The sequence below is a fragment of the Chaetodon trifascialis genome, chromosome 6 (assembly GCF_039877785.1).
Source record: "Chaetodon trifascialis isolate fChaTrf1 chromosome 6, fChaTrf1.hap1, whole genome shotgun sequence".
NCBI lineage: Eukaryota > Metazoa > Chordata > Actinopteri > Chaetodontiformes > Chaetodontidae > Chaetodon > Chaetodon trifascialis.
The window spans coordinates 23,269,120-23,287,073 of NC_092061.1; the positions used below are offsets into that span (position 1 = coordinate 23,269,120).

General features: G+C 43.1%; 2 protein-coding genes across 7 annotated transcripts; one reads left to right on the forward strand and one right to left on the reverse strand.

Annotated features, from left to right (window-relative positions):
• Positions 1–40: 40 nt before the first annotated feature.
• Positions 41–13,633, forward strand: ankle2 (ankyrin repeat and LEM domain containing 2). 3 transcript variants are annotated; one of them, XM_070963581.1, is made up of 13 exons: positions 41–110; positions 2,499–3,008; positions 4,558–4,752; positions 5,190–5,374; positions 5,978–6,166; positions 6,277–6,399; positions 6,812–6,875; positions 7,562–7,737; positions 7,849–7,955; positions 9,296–9,486; positions 9,779–10,622; positions 10,892–11,023; positions 11,587–13,633. In XM_070963581.1, exons 2-13 carry the CDS (start codon positions 2,510–2,512, stop codon positions 11,780–11,782), a joined length of 2,901 nt encoding a protein of 966 aa, XP_070819682.1. In that variant the 5' UTR covers positions 41–110; positions 2,499–2,509; the 3' UTR covers positions 11,783–13,633. The 3 variants fall into 3 exon arrangements, with proteins under 3 accessions (XP_070819682.1, XP_070819681.1, XP_070819683.1); XM_070963580.1 differs by lacking the exon at positions 41–110 and adding an exon at positions 1,252–1,392; XM_070963582.1 differs by lacking the exon at positions 41–110 and adding an exon at positions 1,277–1,392 and having other exon boundaries at positions 7,562–7,741; positions 7,853–7,955.
• A 148-nt stretch (positions 13,634–13,781) lies between these two features.
• pgam5 (PGAM family member 5, serine/threonine protein phosphatase, mitochondrial) lies at positions 13,782–17,934 on the reverse strand. 4 transcript variants are annotated; one of them, XM_070963587.1, is made up of 6 exons: positions 17,428–17,934; positions 16,741–16,913; positions 16,513–16,638; positions 16,167–16,255; positions 14,740–14,870; positions 13,782–14,310 (listed from the first exon to the last, which is right to left on the reverse strand). In XM_070963587.1, the coding sequence occupies exons 1-6, from the start codon at positions 17,655–17,657 to the stop codon at positions 14,160–14,162; spliced, it is 900 nt and encodes a 299-aa protein (XP_070819688.1). In that variant the 5' UTR covers positions 17,658–17,934; the 3' UTR covers positions 13,782–14,159. The 4 variants fall into 4 exon arrangements, with proteins under 4 accessions (XP_070819688.1, XP_070819687.1, XP_070819686.1 ...); XM_070963586.1 differs by having other exon boundaries at positions 14,740–14,873; XM_070963585.1 differs by having other exon boundaries at positions 16,167–16,259; positions 16,511–16,638.
• Positions 17,935–17,954: the final 20 nt, after the last annotated feature.

Genomic DNA, 17,954 nt, shown 5'->3' on the forward strand with positions numbered 1-17,954 from the left:
TTCAGGCACTATGTTAGACAGAAGGGGGTCCTCGCACTCTGCATTTTGAAACCGTCGCGGTGAGAAGACACCTAGCAACAGTAGCCGGGGAGAGAGAGGAGGAGGAGGAGGTGGGCATGGTATTATTAAAATTATATTTTAAACTAACAGTGCACTGTAGTTAACTGTGGTGTAATTTTACGGTATTGGGTACGTTAAGACTCCAAACTTCTTACCGTTCGTATTAACGTATGCTATTGCTAGCCGGTGGCATGAGTGATTAGCTTCTTGCCGTGCTAAGCGGCTAATGACAGTATGCTTATCAAACCCCACATCAAAGAATGTCTCGTGTAGCTGACGTTGTGCCATTTCCTTTGCTTATGCCTTTACCGGACAATGATCCATACAGAAAACTCGTGTTTCGCTCAGTTGTGGTCTGAATATCGTGTAAATCGTCACGTCTACTTGCTGCTAGTTTGCCTCGTACACACCTGATCAAGTTGGCCTGCATGCATAGGATTGTACCAACGTGGATCTTCTTTAGTATTGTATTTAGACTAACATTATATTTCCACCAATTCGTCATTTTCGTTTATCTGAAATAGGTCAATGAGTTGTTAACCTGAAAAACAAAGACATGAGTTTGTTAGGTTACCGTTTCCTTGGATTAGTCACGTCTGTTATAGGAGAACGTGATGCTACATTCAAAACTTGGGGAAAGTGCGTAAATAAAGAGATGGAGTCAAATGAAATTTTAAGACGCTTTTTTTGTATTTTTTATTTTAATCACAGGCCAGTTTTGTCAGAATGAAATTCATCGTCATGGCAAGGCATAACTTTCCGATGTAATAGAGCAAGACTCCGTTTGATGAACTGCTCTTGTTGTGGTATTGCTTTTAACAGCAAATGTTAAAAGTAGTTTGATATTGATATTATGACTTAATAAAAATATAAAGCAGCTACATAATTTGTTAGCCACAAGGAGCAGTAAGTCATTTCCAAGATTGTTTTGTAAGAATTTTGTAGCTATCGAAAATAAATAGCTATAATATAAAGATTGTCGTAATATAGAGGGAGTTCAGCGGTGACGTTCGTCTGTATAATGTCACATGTGGGCGTAACGTATCTTGCAAATGACCTAGTTTATTGCTGCTTAATCCACGGGAGAGAAATGTGATACTTCACTTAATGTTCGGCCCCTGTCACCTTCAAGTCAGCTATATATGCAAGTTTTCCCACAGGTCGGGAATGCTGCGTGCGCCCTCCCTTGATACTGAGCATGCGCAGAAAATGTTGTAAACAATGAGACTATTCCAGACCGTCACCAGCTTTGTGTCTATCTAACAGTTTATCTGTGCAAAACTAACAACGATTTCCCCTAGCTCCGCGTGTATTAAATTAAAATGTTTCTTGGTAAGTATAGGTGCACATTTGTTACTAGATGTCATCACTTATACTTTGATTTTTATCGGCATCATCACCACGAAAACGTATCAAATTTGTTACGTTACAGTCCGAAAACCCACCTCGAATGACATACTTGGGCGTGACAGCATGCGAATGAGGCTACTAATAATGATAATTTATCCAGTTCTCGTTGTCTTTGAAATCGCCAATCTTCCAGCTCAAACTGCGTGCTTTACTGTGTCAGTTTAGATTTTCGTGCAGTTTCCCTCATGCTAGCTTTGTCAGGCACACTCCCCGGCTGCTAAAGCTGACTTGTTGGCTAGCAGGCTAGCTAGCAGATGCTAGTCCCACATTAGTGTGATTGGTTCTGATGAGATATATTATAATGCGTTAATGATATGGGTGTATGGAACTTCATTAGGACCTGCTGTATTGCCTGACAGCTACTTATATTTGTAAAAACCTTCGTCGTTGAACAAACACGAGCTGTGTAATACATTTGTGCAGCATACCTGGAATTCATTGGCACTGAAGGGCAGGGGTTTACTTGTTGGTAAAATCCGTCTGTATTATATTTAACAATGTGTGGCAGCTTGTAGTATAAAAAATATGGATGACATATAATGTATGTACACGCAGACTGTTGGATTGCTAACTTGGGGGAATATGGTGGAAGGAAAAAACCTGCTACACTCACTTTCATTAAATTTCACCAATATCCTTTTTCATGTGTTAATATCACTTTTATGGGTGATAACCAGTCTGTAGTTTACAGTCGATAATACCTAACTAATTCCAGTTATCAGATGGTTTAAAGGCAAGTATTATGTAGTAGTTTGTCTAAATGATATTTATTATAGTCCATATGGAACTGGCATTTTCAGTTGGCATTCACAGGTAGTGAAGAAATCGTTATGGAAGAAACCTGACTAAGCGCGTTGAAGTATTGAGACAACACAATTATATATTATAATTCTTGATATTTAGTTATATAAATATTTGGAACACTACAAATAGGTTAATTCTAAGTGTCACATTTCCCCATGTGGTGGTTTCATTTTTTAACAACTGCTGCTCATAATTGCTGAATTGCTTTGTGCGTTGTGTCGTAGGGAGCTGAAGCATGGAGGCGGTTCTGAGCAGGCTGAGGGGGCTAAGTGCTGATGAACTGCGTGAGGAGTTTGCTCGAGCAAACGTCAAGTGCGGCCCTATCACAGCTACCACCCGAGCCACCTTTGAGAGGAAGTTAGCCCGAGTCCTGGCCGGGCCAGAGAGCAGCACCGAGACAGACAGCAGCTCTTCAGCAGGCATTTCGAGCAGTGCAGCCTCCGTTGTTGATCATGCCAAACCTGTGTCATGTGTCACCTCGGCAGTTACACCCGCCACTGCTGCAACAAGCAGCAAACCCACTGAGACTGATGGTGAAGAGTTGGACTTTGGCTACGGTATGGGTCTCAACCCTCCTGAGGAAGAGGAAATCTCAGTAAAGACGACTTCAGAGAGCTCTGCTGAAGGCAGTAACTCTCAGTGCAAAACAGAAACCCCTTCAAAACCAGCACAAGTGTCTCCAACCTTTTATTATGGAGTATGTCCACTGTGGGATGATGTTTTGTCTAGAAATGGTAAGAGAGGCACATTTTGTTTCTTTGTGTGGTGTCATGCAGACTTCAGTGTTGCATCATTTTCAAATGGATCTCCGTACAGAATTACTTGAAGGTGGCTTTGAGTTTGGGAATTGCAGGAAAAAGTTTAACTGAGTAGAAGGAAATACCTTTGAAACGTGACTAGACCACATAAATGGTTGTAAATCCAGCATCATTTCAAATAATCATAATACATTCAATGAGAGGGAAGTACACAATATATAAAGAGAAAACTCTAGTAATTGGCGATATAAAAACAGTTTTCAAATGGAAAGAGTGTTGAGATTACCACTGTTCAGTTTATCCCTTATAAATGATTCAGTGGGGTAGATGCATGAGATCTTTTCTGTTAATCATGAATAAATGCTTTTTAATCCAAACACTTCTACAATTGGAACAGAAACTCATTCAAAGTAACACTTATGTTGGTGTTGCGCAACATCAATATTGTGGTGAGCTGTAATTGTTCTCCCACAGTCGATGTCATATGAAATTCAGGGTTGTTCACATGGCAAAAAGGTTGATTTAAATAGTTTTCACTGCAAGTAATAATTCTTCAGCAGAAGAGGATAGTGTTTCATTGAGTGTTTTTTGTTTCGTTTTGTCTTGGTTTTTTGTGTTTTTTTCTTTTTTCCATGTGTTTAGATATAGTGACTAAGGCTTTTTTGGGGTGTCCTGTCCTGGTGGCCTAGTGTTGAGACACATACAATATAACATAATCACAACGTCAACGTGTGTTGCTTACCACTCCTCGTTTCTCCCTCCCCTTGTTTCCTGTCACTTCTCAACTGTTTGCTATCAAATGAAGGCAAAAACGCTTTGTTGATTCCATTTTGTGTAACTACGATGGAAAAATATATGATTAATATTTCAATCAAATCTAAGTTAATCAGTAATTTTAAAAAAACGTTTTGTTCAAATGTCTAAATTCCTCATTGTTTTTGTCTGGGCCTTAGAAGAAATACTTTGGTTTAACTTCTGTCTTTATACTGACTTGACACTAAAGTCCACCATAAATGGTCCTCATGTTGCTGTTTGTTTATTCATGATATCTACTGTGTTGCCTAGTTTCTGTATTTGTTTAGGAGAGTAAGGTCTAAACAAATATAGAAACTGGATGCTGATGTAGTCTGACATCCACATTTGTTAAGTGGATGAAAGCATCTGTTGTTGTTTCTTTGGTGGTAAGTAGCAGAGCAGTAGGACTGGCTGACTTCTGGAATAGAGTATTGATGCACATTAATCCTGAGCTACCACACCAATCAATGCTGGTAATGTTAATCTGTCTGAGAACACTTTTATTGCAGCTGCAAAAGCAGTGGCAACGATTTTACAGGCTGACTGGACACAAAAGGATGCAACCAAAAAAATCCTTTTTTCAACCAGTTAAAAAGCCACATTAAGAAATGGTAAACGAAGCAAGAAAAATCGGGGACTCATCATATAGAAAAATTGAAAATGGAAAAAAATGCTGATTGAGCTGATGAGTGTTTTTTTTTTCTTCTTCTTTTTTTTTTTTGGTCAACAGAGCGAGCACATGTGTACACAGATAAGAAAGATGCCCTTCAGGCTGTAAAGATGATGAAGGGAGCCCGCTTCAAAGCCTTTCCCAATCGTGAGGATGCTGAAAAGTTTGCTAAGGGGATCTGTGACTATTTCCCCTCTCCCAGCAAATCTACACCCTGTGTGTCTCCTGTCAAACCGGGCCTGGTCACTAGTAAAGGTAAGCAGATAGGATGGCTGAGACATCTCTGTAAAAAGGGCCCTTACGAATGCCCTCTGTTATATATTTGTCTGCTCTAGGTTTGATCAAGGTGTGACACACTGGGATTTAGAAGGCCAGCAGAGAGCTGCAGGGTAAAAACTGAAGGGAACTGTTTCTTGTCAGTTTACTACTCTCTGTATTATTACATCTGCATCATTTGCAGAGATTTGTTTCTTCTTTTTTCATCTTTTTGCTGCCTTTAATTCAAGTGGTTATCGTTGTTATTTTTGAAAATGCCAGTGGTGAGTTGCATCATTTCTCTGAGTTCTGTAAGGTCAGTAGTGTCACACAAACAAAAATAAAACCAATGCAGAGGGCACAGCAGCCTTGAGCAATATTTGGAGTTTTTGACAGCCTGTGCATGTCCTTCACTGTCTTCTCTCTCTCCACGCCAGACAACATGGAGGTTGATACCATCAACCGGGAGCGGGCCAACAGTTTCAAGAGCCCACGCACCCAGGACCTGACAGCCAAACTGAGGAAAGCTGTGGAGAAGGGCGATGAGGTTGCCTTCAGCGAACTGGTGTTGAACAACCCACGCTATCTCATTGGCTCAGGGGATAATCCCACTATTGTCCAGGTGAGGACATAAAGTACATTTCTTGGTGTACTCAGTCTCAGATTGTCTGTTTATTGCAACATTTTGGACCAGTGTCCTGAACAGAGGATAAATAACACCAGGCAGCATCGTTTAACCTTGTTGCAGTAGTTCTGTTGTGGTTTTTGAAAGTCTGTGGAAGCTCTTTGCTATTAATAGAGGTGCATGGACACATAAACATCTTTTCCACACCAGCGCCGACCTTACAGCTGATCCCTTTGTCAGTTGCTAACATGAAGTTTATGTGTGAGTTTATGCGTTGTTGCATTTCAGTTTAAAAATACACGTGATTAATTTCTATTTTGCAGTCTTAAATTCAAAGTATGAAATCAGTCTTCAGAAGTTGGTACTGTATTTTAAAGCTGCACTTTTCGTTCTACTATATTATGAATGCCAACTATTGCTTCTTAGGCTCTGGTTCTTAAAAATGAAATAAATGTTGGGTGATAAATCCCTAACTTCAGCAGGTGAAGTTAAGGTCACAGGCTGCTTTTAGACAAAATTAAGCATCCTTTCCTGTTGACAGGAGATTAAAGAGGATTATGTCCTGATCCATACAGTTATTCCTCTGTTTTGTCTGGTTAGGAGGGCTGCCGGTACAACGTAATGCATGTGGCAGCCAAGGAAAACCAGGCAGGAATCGCCCAGCTGCTGCTGGACACCTTGGAAAACCCAGAGTTCATGCGCCTCATGTACCCAGACGACCAGGAAGCTATGCTGCAGAAACGTATCCGCTACATTGTAGATCTTTACCTCAACACACCAGATAAGGCTGTAAGTTCTTTTACCATATCAGCTAAATCACATTACATTGGATTGTTGTAAGAAGCATTAAATGGGCTGTGTTCACATTGCATATTGCTCTGTTTGCGTGTATGTCCCAGGGCTTTGAAACACCACTCCACTTTGCCTGTAAGTTTGGGTGCCCAGACGTGGTCAATGTCCTGTGCTCACATCCTTACATCGATAAGAACTGCAAGAACAAGGATGGCCAGAAGCCTTGTGATGTAAGGAGTTTTATTTTTAACACTTAATTTCATTTAGTAACATGCGCACTGAGTAAGAAAACCTTCTGCATAGTCTGGGTTGTTGTTGCTGGGGGTTGCTACACAGAAAGTATTCATGGCTGTGTACATGTACATATGGGAGGTGTCTGGCAGCTACTCAGCCTCACACAGTACTGCTAACACTGACCTACTGCCAGTAGTTGCTGAGGGAAGTGCAGTTATGCTTACTTAGGTTTTGAAGCTGTGACCTTTTAGCTTCCTTTTTAAATCTTTTGGCAACAATCACTCAGTGCACATTGAAGGCTAAACATAGATGACCATGAGCAAATTCTTTCCCCAGCTAATCTGGCAACAGTTGTATGTTGTCAGCTGTACATCTAGCCCCAATTATTCTATTTTTTCCTTTCCACAGCTTATTTGTAGCAGAAGAAATAAAACCCAGGAAGTGAAACAGAAGATAATTGAATATTTGGAGGGTAAGGACACACACACACTTCTTAAATGTACACATTTTTGTTCCTATTCTTGTCTGTTTCCTGATGCACACATGCTTCACACACCTCATTTAGTGTACTTTCACACAGCCTCATGTATCTGTCCTATTTGTTGTTGTTAGTCATGTCAGCTGATAGAAGAAACTCACATGAATAACACATTGCATAAGACTTCCTGAAATGTGATGAATAAGAAAAATCATTTCATTTTCATGGGCTAATGGGTGTGAAATGAACACCCGCCAAGCACCATATGTGGGTAGATTTTCAGTTTGGTGAGCAGATCTCAGAAGGCTGTCTGCTACACTGGCAGTTAAATGTTTGTTTGTAATGAAAAACTTTGCTGAGAGTCTCTGTGCACCTCTTAAACTCAGAAATCTACTCAAATGGCCACAAATGTGAAGCTAGCAACATTTAGCATGAAGTTTTGTATATCGTGTATCTTTACTTTCTGTCCTGTGCACTGACTGACAGCACCATATGCAACAGATATTTGACAGCACACCAAATTTGATTGTGTTGAAGCACACTGCCAGCTGAAGGTTAGATTGTCACTGGTGCCACCGTCATTGAAAGTGTACGCGGGCACTGTTCTGTAAAGTGCTGTGAATAAAAATCATGGCCATCAAACATGTTATCAAAACTTTAAATGGTCCGTTGTCTCACAGACCGCTGCTATGTCCCTTTGCTGAGGGCAACCGACAACACCTCTCAGCCCGTCATTGGTGAGCTGTGGTCACCCGAGTCCTCAGAAAGCCTCTCGCTGATCCAGCGGCACACAAGAAGCCCGATGGATCCGGTGATGACTGTCACAGCCTTTGCCGGCCCGCTGAGTCCTTCTAAAGCAAGTTCTTGACCTGATTACCTATCTGTGCTTACTCAAGTCCATCTCTGCGTCATTGCATTGCATCATTAAAAGCATTTAGTGACCAGAACATATCGTCTTCTCCTGTAGGCAGATGATTTTCGGCGGTCCTGGAAGACACCGCCCAGAGACCGGGCGGAGCTTTTCCACCACATTCTTAAGTCGGATCCGGACCGCGGAGCAGAGAGAGTGGGCAGGTACGGTCACAACATCAGTGTGCTTAAACTGTCTCTATGACTGTCTACATGCATTCTCGAAGATATTGTGACACTGTTGGAGGGGGATAGTCCTGGGCTTAATGCTGTCGACTGCGATGCATGACAATGGTTCAATGGAGGAAATAGTTTTTGCATGTGAACGTGTCTTTGGGGATTCTAGACGTGGCAGGCCATGCACTGCACACTCTGGGTACAAACCTGGTTCATCCTTTGTGAAATCTCCTCTTGGTCTCTTGTACACATTTAAAGCTACTCTCACTGGTATAAATGAGGCAGACAAAATAATAGAAACACCTGTTTGTGTGGATGAGCATCACATACATTTTGACATGTTAAACATTAAACACACTGGTGAGAAACTTCTCAGGGCGAGAGTGCTAGTCTCCTTTCGTCACCAGATACACTGCTGACACGCAGCAGCTGACGGAAAGAGGAGATACTATACAGAGAAATCTGAGCTTTCTCTGGGTGAATAAATGTTCATGTGATTTATATATAGGAAGGCCAAAAAGGGCAGTGAGAATGCTTTCAAGTTTCATCAGCAGTCATGAATAACACCAACAAGCACATTATGTTCAGAAAAGTCATTTCAATACACACACACAAAGGGCAACCATTTAATGAGTCCAGTCCAATTCTAATTTGATAATTAGTCTGATCTGCTGTTGTCAGTGGTCAATACAAACACACATTATTAGACTGAATCATTAATCAAACCAATGATTAACAACATTCAATGAATGTTAGACAACCTTATCACACAGCAGTTATCTAGTGTTTCTGTGGTGGTGACAAAATGTTCAAAAATATGCATACAGTGTTTGAATAAAAGATAAAAGGCATCACAAATCAACAGTCTTCATTTCAGCATCAGTATAATCCATAAAGATCAACTATATTACCATTTGAACTTGACAGATTTTGGATTTTGTCGTGTCAGCTGTCTACAAGCCTCCGCTAGTTTGCTGTCACTATTTTTTGGGGAGACCACCGTGGGGATAAGAGGCAAATCGCTTAAAAAATTCTGTTTTCTTACTAAAATACATGCAGGTTGGTGTATCAGGTACACACCAAATTAAGCAGGAACTCATAACGTTGTTAATAGAAGAAATAGGAAAAAAATAAACTGCCCCCTGCAGTCCACATGTTGAAGTATCCTTGGGCAAGATACTGAACTGCAAATTGATCCCAGTCAGTGAAAGGTTCATTCATTCTCCTGCAGCTGTGACACAAACACCACTTTTTTGACTAGTAAATACAGAAATATGGCTGAATTAAATCTGTAATCATATAAACTGTTATTCATCTTTTATCTACAGAGACCTGGCTCATGGGATGGGACACCCATGGTCTGAGTACTGGGACTTTCTGGATAGTTTTGTGGATCTGTCATCGACTGAGGGGCTGCGCAAGCTGGAAGATTACCTTAGCAAGAGGGATTTCAGCCTACTGGCTCATGAAGAGGCTGGGGAGAATGAGACCAGCAACAGGTTCAAAACCCCCTCTCCAGGTACCCTCACCTGCTCTTTATCAGGAAGCTGCAAGTGCTGAAAGAAAGTAGAAGTTGCTGAAATAAAAAAAATGGGCTGCCTACATTCCAGATCATCCTCCCTGATTCAGTGTGATCAAGCCTTTTAATTCGTAATCGTAATGTAATGAGTGTAATGTTCTCAGATAAAACCTCTGGTCAGATATGAAGTAGACGAAGGTTCTTGCAGTGCTACATGATCTCCTGCCTTGAAGAGTCACACTGTAATAATGACTGTAAGTCAGTTTTGGTCATTCCTCATCCCTGATTGCAGGAAAGCCCAAAAAGTTCTGCAACTCCATCTCTGTTGGTGCCTTCCTGGATGAGGGAGATGACATCAGCCTCGAGGAGATGAAGAATCGGCAGAACAAGCTCACCAAGGACGGCCTGAAGGGAGCAGTGGGGGGGCGTGAATTCCACATCCTGCCCATCGCGCTGCATCACCGCGGGTCCGACCTGATCGAGACCGCGGCCGAGCAGGACCTGCTGTGCTGCTGCAACGACGGCCTCCTGTCGCCCGGCATCGTCTGCAAAAATGGGGTGTGCTCCTCCTCCAGAGATAGGACTCACAATGGAGACAAGGTGACCGCTCGCACCTCCCCGTCCTCCTCCTGCCCGCTCTCGCCCATCTCCAACCTCATGGTGGAGTTTGAGCGAATGTCGCTGCAAGAGCCACTGGATACCCCCACCAGCTGCAGGGAGAGAAGAAGCAGTGGCGGGAGCCGGCACAGGGAGGCCCGGGACTCCTACAGTTCCCCCTCAGCCACAGACCTGAGCTCTGGGCTGAACCGCCTGTCTCTTGGTCACAGCAGTCAGGACGGCGAGAACGCGGAGGGGCCAGGCTGGAGAACAGAGGGAGGAGGGACAGAGGAGAGGCGCAGCAGTGGGAGCTCAGAGGAGTACTTTGAAGCAGAGGAGAATCTGGAGGTGCTGGGCAGGACTAGGGGGTCAGTATCAGGGGGTCGCAACATCTGTGCTAGGTCCAAGTCATGGGACCATGGCGGAAGGGACCTGAGCAGCTCGGGGTCCTCTGGGTCCTCCTATAAGTCCTTAGATAACTCCAATGAGTTCCTACCCAGGACCCCACCGCACATCAGAAGAGGACTTTTCATTGACGGGTGAGTCACACTGGCACCTCTGCCAAGGTCATAATGTTTGACAAGATGATTGCCACAATCTTTAGACTTGATAGTCTAATTAGAAAAAGCTAATAATAAGTAAATAATGTTTTTTCAGTCATGGCAAGTATACTGTCTGCAACGCCAGCTCTGATTTCACTGCTGTTAGAGAAATGTGACAGGCAGCCAGCTGCCAAAGGTTTGTCCATCCTCAAACTTGTGAGTCACAATGATAATAATACAGTAGATTAATTGTGTGTGATTTACAGGGATTCACCAACCAAGTTGGACAGAGAGGTCTTCTCGGCAATAGAAGGCATAGAACTCGACGCCCAGAAGTATCCCAGCATTCAGAAGTGGAAGAGCACAATGAAGTCGTACTCTGCGTCAGACATGCAGAGGTTAGTAGGCTCGACCGACATTTCATACAGCGCATTTTATTCTCTATCATTGGTCGACTGATTTCACTATGTGTTTACGATGAGAAACGCATGGCGTCTATTGTTGAACCATGATGTCACTGACGACACTGATGTGTGCAGTCTGTATGCTTTGTTCACACCTTTGATGCCTCTCAGATATTCATGCTCCAGCAAAAACTCCAAAGCTTCAGCCAGACTAAAGCTGTTTGGAGAATAAATATGAAAACAACATTTTGAAAGGCTTTGCACTCTTCAGACGTAACGAGAGGTAGTCTCTGGAAGGAAGAGGTTCTTTAGGTTAAAACATAATCTGTGTATTCAATGCTCAAATGGTGACAAAATATGACAAAAGTGCACTTTTTAGTCATGGGTCTTTGCAGCAGGTGCCGATGATGGCACAAAACCAGGTGCAGTAATTGTTGCAGCTCGTCTGTGGTCAGTCTGTGCTATGGGACAGTAAAATCTGTTCTAATTTTACCTTTCAGTATCAGAAGCAAAATAACAATACTGTAAACTGACTGGTGTTGATGTGTGTCGTCTAGCTGGCCCAGCCCTGCGGTGGTTAAACCACGACTCAGGATGCAGCATCAGACTCCCGGCTCTCCGGTCAGCAGCCTGATGTCTCCCACGGGTCGCTTCAGCCCGGCCCGGCACGCCGCCTCGCCGGACTTCAGCCCTGCCAATGCTAGCTACATCCAGCGCATCCGCCTCAAGCACTTGAACGAGCCACCAATCTAACTGCCCACTCCTCTCCCACCACTTATGGCCATACCCTCTCCAAAGCCCCAGCCCCACCCCCACCCTTCCCGCTGCAAGCCCAGCTGCACCAAGGTGGCTACACCAGAGCTCAGACACCACATACCTAACAGAAATATGCACAAACGTCTGGAAGATTTGTATTAAAGATGTATGGTACTACTCCTACGTAATACAGGAAGCCTCATCACGTTGGGTTGTGATGTACACTCAAGACTTTAAAAAGGAAAAAAAGAAACCTTGATAATTTATGTACTGTATGGGTGTGGACCATGTTGAATTGACGGTAATGTGATTTGTGGCAAGTGTGAAGCACCTGTATCATAGCCTGAGTCAACTTTTTTGAATATCGTGAGTACAAGCCGCACTCCCCAAAGTTAGATCATCACTAAAAACCTTCGTGTGAAATCCTCAACAGGATTCTCTCATTGAAGATGTTCTTAAAAAAAAAAAAAAAGGTAAAATGTCAATATTTTAAAAGTTATTTTTTGTATGTTGGTCAGTAGCACAAAATTTCAATGTTTTTATTAATGGTGTTAAAACCGACTGCCATTTCCTATGTTCTCCTCAGTTCAGGAATTGCCTTAATTTTCTGAAGTGATGGACCGGTTCTCTGTCAGTTTGGACACTCTCTCTAGCTCATACATGATATCTGGACATGGCGACCTCACTGGCTGACAAACATCTTCCTTGTTTTTATTTTTAGTCTTCAATAAATGCATACATTTTCCATCTTTTCTCAGTGGTTCCTGGACATGTCTTGACTTTTGCTGTCTGCCACGACCGGCGGCCTTAGACTGTGCAACTTCTTTTTTTTCTCAGAACTATCATTCATTCACAGGCATCTCCCACAGTGTTAGAATGAATGACAAAACACGGTTCCAGATTTGTCCATACCTCCCAACACTTCTCCTGGTTTTCTCTGGTCCTCAAACTTTATGATAACATCCTACATGGATCCATACGTTTTGTATGTGTCGACATCACCCAAGTTGCCAGATAGTGTGAATCGCAATCTACACACACTAAATCCACCTGAAAGAAATCTCAAGACTACCCGCTTATGAAACCTCCCATATTTTGAAACCTAAATGTTGGCAGGTGTGAATTTGTCTTGTCTGGGCTAAACCTTGAAATTGTCCAGTCAGACCACCTTAAAGCTGTATCAAGCGATTCTTAACCACTAGGGGACAGAAAGAGTCCAAAACTAACTCAACAGTAACAGAACCCAGTATAATTATTAGCTTATGGCCATCTTGTTAACAAAAAGCTGCCTTACGCTTACAGAGAACTCAACTAATTAGCTGCGAGCGGCATAGAGTTCCCAGTAGTTTCAGTGTAATTTCAAAACTTGTGCTTAATAGAGCTTTAATACCCGACGTTGTCAATGAATCTCTTCGGTGGTTCAGATTGGTTTACAGTAAACACAGCTGGCTCTTGCAGGTCTCCCAATCATGGTGGAATGTGTGCAAGAACCGGCTGTATCCAAATTATTTGTAACTTTGGGTAAAATTCACCGCTGTTTGAGGGCTTCTCAGCGACCTCTCGGACAACAGAAGCCAATCATTTTGAATATTCAGATTGCCACTCTACTTAGGTTGAGAGAAGCAAGTGTTGTGAATGTACATTTTTTTTGTGAACTAAACCTTTATCCGAGAGCACAAACCACTTCACTGAGAAGATTGTATTGTCATCCTTGTGCTCTCAGGTGACAGCAGATTTAATTCTGGTCTCTGAATGTTCATGAATGTGGAACTTTGCAAAAATGCACCTAAAAAACTTAAAACATGCTTCTTGTGCTTTTAGCATTCTGTGCTTTATTAAAAAAAATAACTTTCATGGTGAATTCTCTTTCTGTATGTCTAGACCTCATTTACTTTCAACTAATCAATAAAACACCACTCCTACTTTACTGCCAGTATGCCTGTGCTTTTTTGGGGAGAGATTTCAATTTATTTCAGGGAAGAAAAGCGACAGAAACTGATGCATTCATCATTTTATTCACTACTGCTGCACCATACAACACATAATCCTCACTTCCGCACAATGTGACGACAAACACGAAGCTGAGAGCGAGATCTGCATTTACAATGGCTCTATAAATACAACAGTTTGGTTTAAAAGTCAGTCACTTGTGTAAAAATCCTGTTACATTCAGGAGGAGTTGCTGTGCAGCTCTGAATCACCTTTGCTGGCATTCTATGGCACGGAATTAATCACAACCACAGAGTCTCTTGTGACGACGGTAGTTCAATTACAAAATAATAACAGTAATTCTCAAGACACTTAAGGAGAAAACTGAGCTTTGACCCTGCGACCAACCGAGTGAGTCCCAAAAACCTGCGGCGTGCAGAGGTCATCAGGTCCGCGTTAGCTTGTCCGGGGGCATGAATCCTGCGTCTCCAAGAGTTCTGAGAGCCACCCTGCCGCTCGGGCGGATGGTGAGCCACGTGATGCTGCCGTTGTTCAAGCCCATACGTAACCAGCCCTCTGGGGGAAACTGCAGAGCCCTGAGAGAAAGATACGAACAGCTGAGAACGAGCATCTGAATCTGGGAGCTACTGTATCGTTACAGGGCACTTATTAAACAAAACATCTGATCTGTGTGTGATACTGTCCAGTGAATTGTCATTTGGAGGATATTAAATCCATGTTATGTCTGACCAGATGCACTAAAATGTCCCTTTTAACCAGAGGCACAGAACAAGCAGCCACCAAGGCTGTATGTAGCAGCAAGAGTATTTATATTAAAGGGGGATTTTATTTTAAGGATTCCTTTCAGAGCGCAGAGACACAAATGAAGCACATATTTGCTTAAAAAAAAAAATCTTATGAAAAGCAACTGCCGCATCGTTTAAAACACAATGGTTAGCAAAGCAAGAAGGCCACACTCTGGCCTCGGCCGGGCCATGAGCACCAAGCCTGCCGGCGACACAAACCTGCAGACAAAATAACGGATGACATTGGCATGACACACGATGATCTCGTAGCTGTCCTCCTTCTGCTTGGGGTCAGCCCGGTGGATGTAGCGGCGGAAGGCTGCCTCAATGCGCGCTCCGTCTTCGTGGTACTGCTGGAGGACGGTAGAGAGGTTGAAAGCCACCTTTGTCACATGAGAGGGCTCTGTTTGAACCCCTCAGTCAGTACAGACAATACATGATGCTGCTGTGCACTGTGGGGAATGTATGAAGAGTTTCATTCCAAAATGAGGCCAACTGTACGGAAAACATCATTTCTACTAAAGGCTGAATCAGCTGTGAATCGCAGAGCAGAAAACTGCTGCTGCACTGCTCTCTGAGGGAAATATTAGTGGTTGCATTCACACTGATGAACCAAATATGTTTTGTGGTACTGAATAAAATGTTTCCATGGGCTGCTCATGGGACTGTTCCTTCAATGATCCTGTTTTCATGCAATGAAAGCAGTGAGTTACCGTGTTCTTCTTTTAGATAAACGTTTTCCAAGATACAAACTCCAAAGCCATGTATCTTTGTAGAAACAGTGTCCCGGTTACCCTGGATTAGTGGATTAGTGGGCTGATAAATCGGTCCCTCAGAAACAAAGAGATGCTGCTGTCTGCTGGTAAATGTTATTGTTAAGTGCAGTAAAACTTTATTATTATTTTTTTTAACCAAGTGTAGTTTAGTGAGTCGACTGTCAGTGAACTTTTATGATGTTGCTAAATAAGTGAACTGCCGAAAGAGAGCAGATCTACTTCAGCAAACAGAGACAATAAAATTAGTGTTAAATAAATGTTCATTCAAGTTCAGCTACTGTGTCTCACTTTTTACTATTATTAAATTGTATTTTATCAGATGCAAAAGCAACAGTGTGATACTGGCATTGCATATCAGACACCTGCTCTCTAAATGTCGACACTGGCCATTAAAAAACCCGTATCAGTCGACCACTACTCTGGATCCACAGACCTCACCGTCAGCAGCTTTCTGCTGAAGGTAGCTGGATCCATGGATTATCCACAGTAACCAGGACAGTGATTCTGGAAAGGCACACACACTGAAGCTGCTGAATACTTTTTTCAAAGGTGTGACGACAACCAACCTGCATGGCTAGATATCACTGGGGTAACTTTTAAGTGATTAAACTATAATAATAAGAATGATCCTGAGCTGCCAGACTCCTTTAAACGTTGGCATTTTGGAAATTTACTCCTCCTCTCAGCCATTCCTGTGGCAGTGCACTGATGTATTGGCTGATTTCTGCAGCTGTAAGCCTAAACAAGCACTTGACAGGACACCTGCACAAACATGTGAGCAGCAGAAAGTGACCTCAACAAGGATACGCAATATACAGAAAATGGGGCCTACAGCCGCTCCAGAGGCGGAGCGGGTGTAGCTTCTCTCACCACAGCGTCGGGCTTCCAGTGAGTGACAGGTGGGACCGGCTCGATGGGTGCACCCTCTCTCAGCAGATCGCAGCTCAAGAGCTCCACTCCTGGACCCGTATGACATTTGGTGCGAGGAATAATGTTAATATGCATTTGTGATGTTCAGCATCTCTGCACCAGCTGTAAATGGTGCTTTACAGAATCTAGGCGGCTAAACAGAAAACAGTACCAAACAAGATAAACAGCATGTGGATCTCAACAATCAACGACTGAAACTGTATCATTTACAGCAAAATGCTAATTTTCTAATGAATCTTTTTGCACTTTTTTGTTTGGCTTTTTTTTTGTGGCATCTATCCACTACCTGGGAGGTGTTTGCTGATGATATGTGCGGTCTCTGTAGCCCTGGCCATGCTGGAGTGGATCAGAACATCATACTTCAGTCCCAATGCTGCCAACCGCTTGCCCGTCAACTCCGCCTGCTCACGACCTGGAAGTGCAGACACAACGGTCATCATATCACATGGTTTTTCTAAGCATCAGTGTGTACTTGTGACTGAAATTACAGGAGACATAATGGGGAAATATGGACCTAAAGGAGTGAGGATCCTCTCCTTGTCGCTGTTTCCACTAAGGTTGTACTGGGAGTGTCTGATGAGGAGGATGTTGCGTGTGGCTTTTGGTTTGCCGTTGTCCTGCTCGGAGCTGGGGTCTTCAGTTACAGCTTCCTTCTTCTTCCCATTGGAGAGTGCAGATGGGTCCCTCCTGAAAAGAGTTAAGACGAGGCGATCTTGAGATTAGAAGTGGCTTTGTCTCGCGTGATTAATTTGAGGGATGGAAAACTGGGTTAACACGACGATTTAAGATAATGGTCAGTATGATTCTTTGAAGAAATTCCATGCGTCTCGTTTTGAGGAATCCCTGCGCCAAACTCAGATCGCATAATTATATTTACAGCTGACTGGCTTGCCAACAGCAGTCGCTGGAAGAATAAGGATCATTAACTACATCTCACAAATCTTAATGGTCCACCCTTAGATTCGGTATGCAATTCAATTTAGCAGGATATTAAAATTAAGTCAAATGTGCACGTTCACAAAAATCTATATATTTTCACTGTGGTTGATAGAATATTATTAAATCCATGTCTATTTGACAACGATTTTGAGTGGCGTTCAATTCATACAAAAGAGGAAGGAGGAAATGATGGTCGATAACTGAGCTAGCTAACGTTCAAACAATGCAACAGTCAAGAGACAGCGCGTGTAGAGACACGGACTTATCCCAGTTGGAGTCCCAGGAGTGTCCAGTCGGGGTTGGTGTGTGGCTGGCAGGTGTCCACGCCGGCTGCGCAGCTTGAAGGACGGTGAACCCTGGCCACCGACTGGTCGCATTTCCACGCGGCTCACCGAAGTATCCGCGGGAGTCAGCAGCGACACCCGCTAACACCAGGACGGCAGAGCCTCCCGCGAACCCACAAATAAGTTTTAAAGTTTTCCTGTACGACATCCTGTGAGCCGCCGGAGAAGCAAACTATTGCTAGCTAATTAGCTGAGCTTAACTGATTTAGCGTTCACAAGGTGTAACGCAATCCTCCTCACAAATGTATGGCTTTTGCCATACAGCTAAATGCCGTTTGAGTTGTAATTCTAGCTCCAGTAGAGAAAACGAAACAACCTTTTTGCGATACAAACAACTACCGGGCGGCGGCACCTAGCTGCAAACTAAAAATACAGTCGGCACAAGACACGGCAAGCTAATCTGTGCTTCTTCCCACAAACATTATGGTGGCTCGCCAGAGACAAA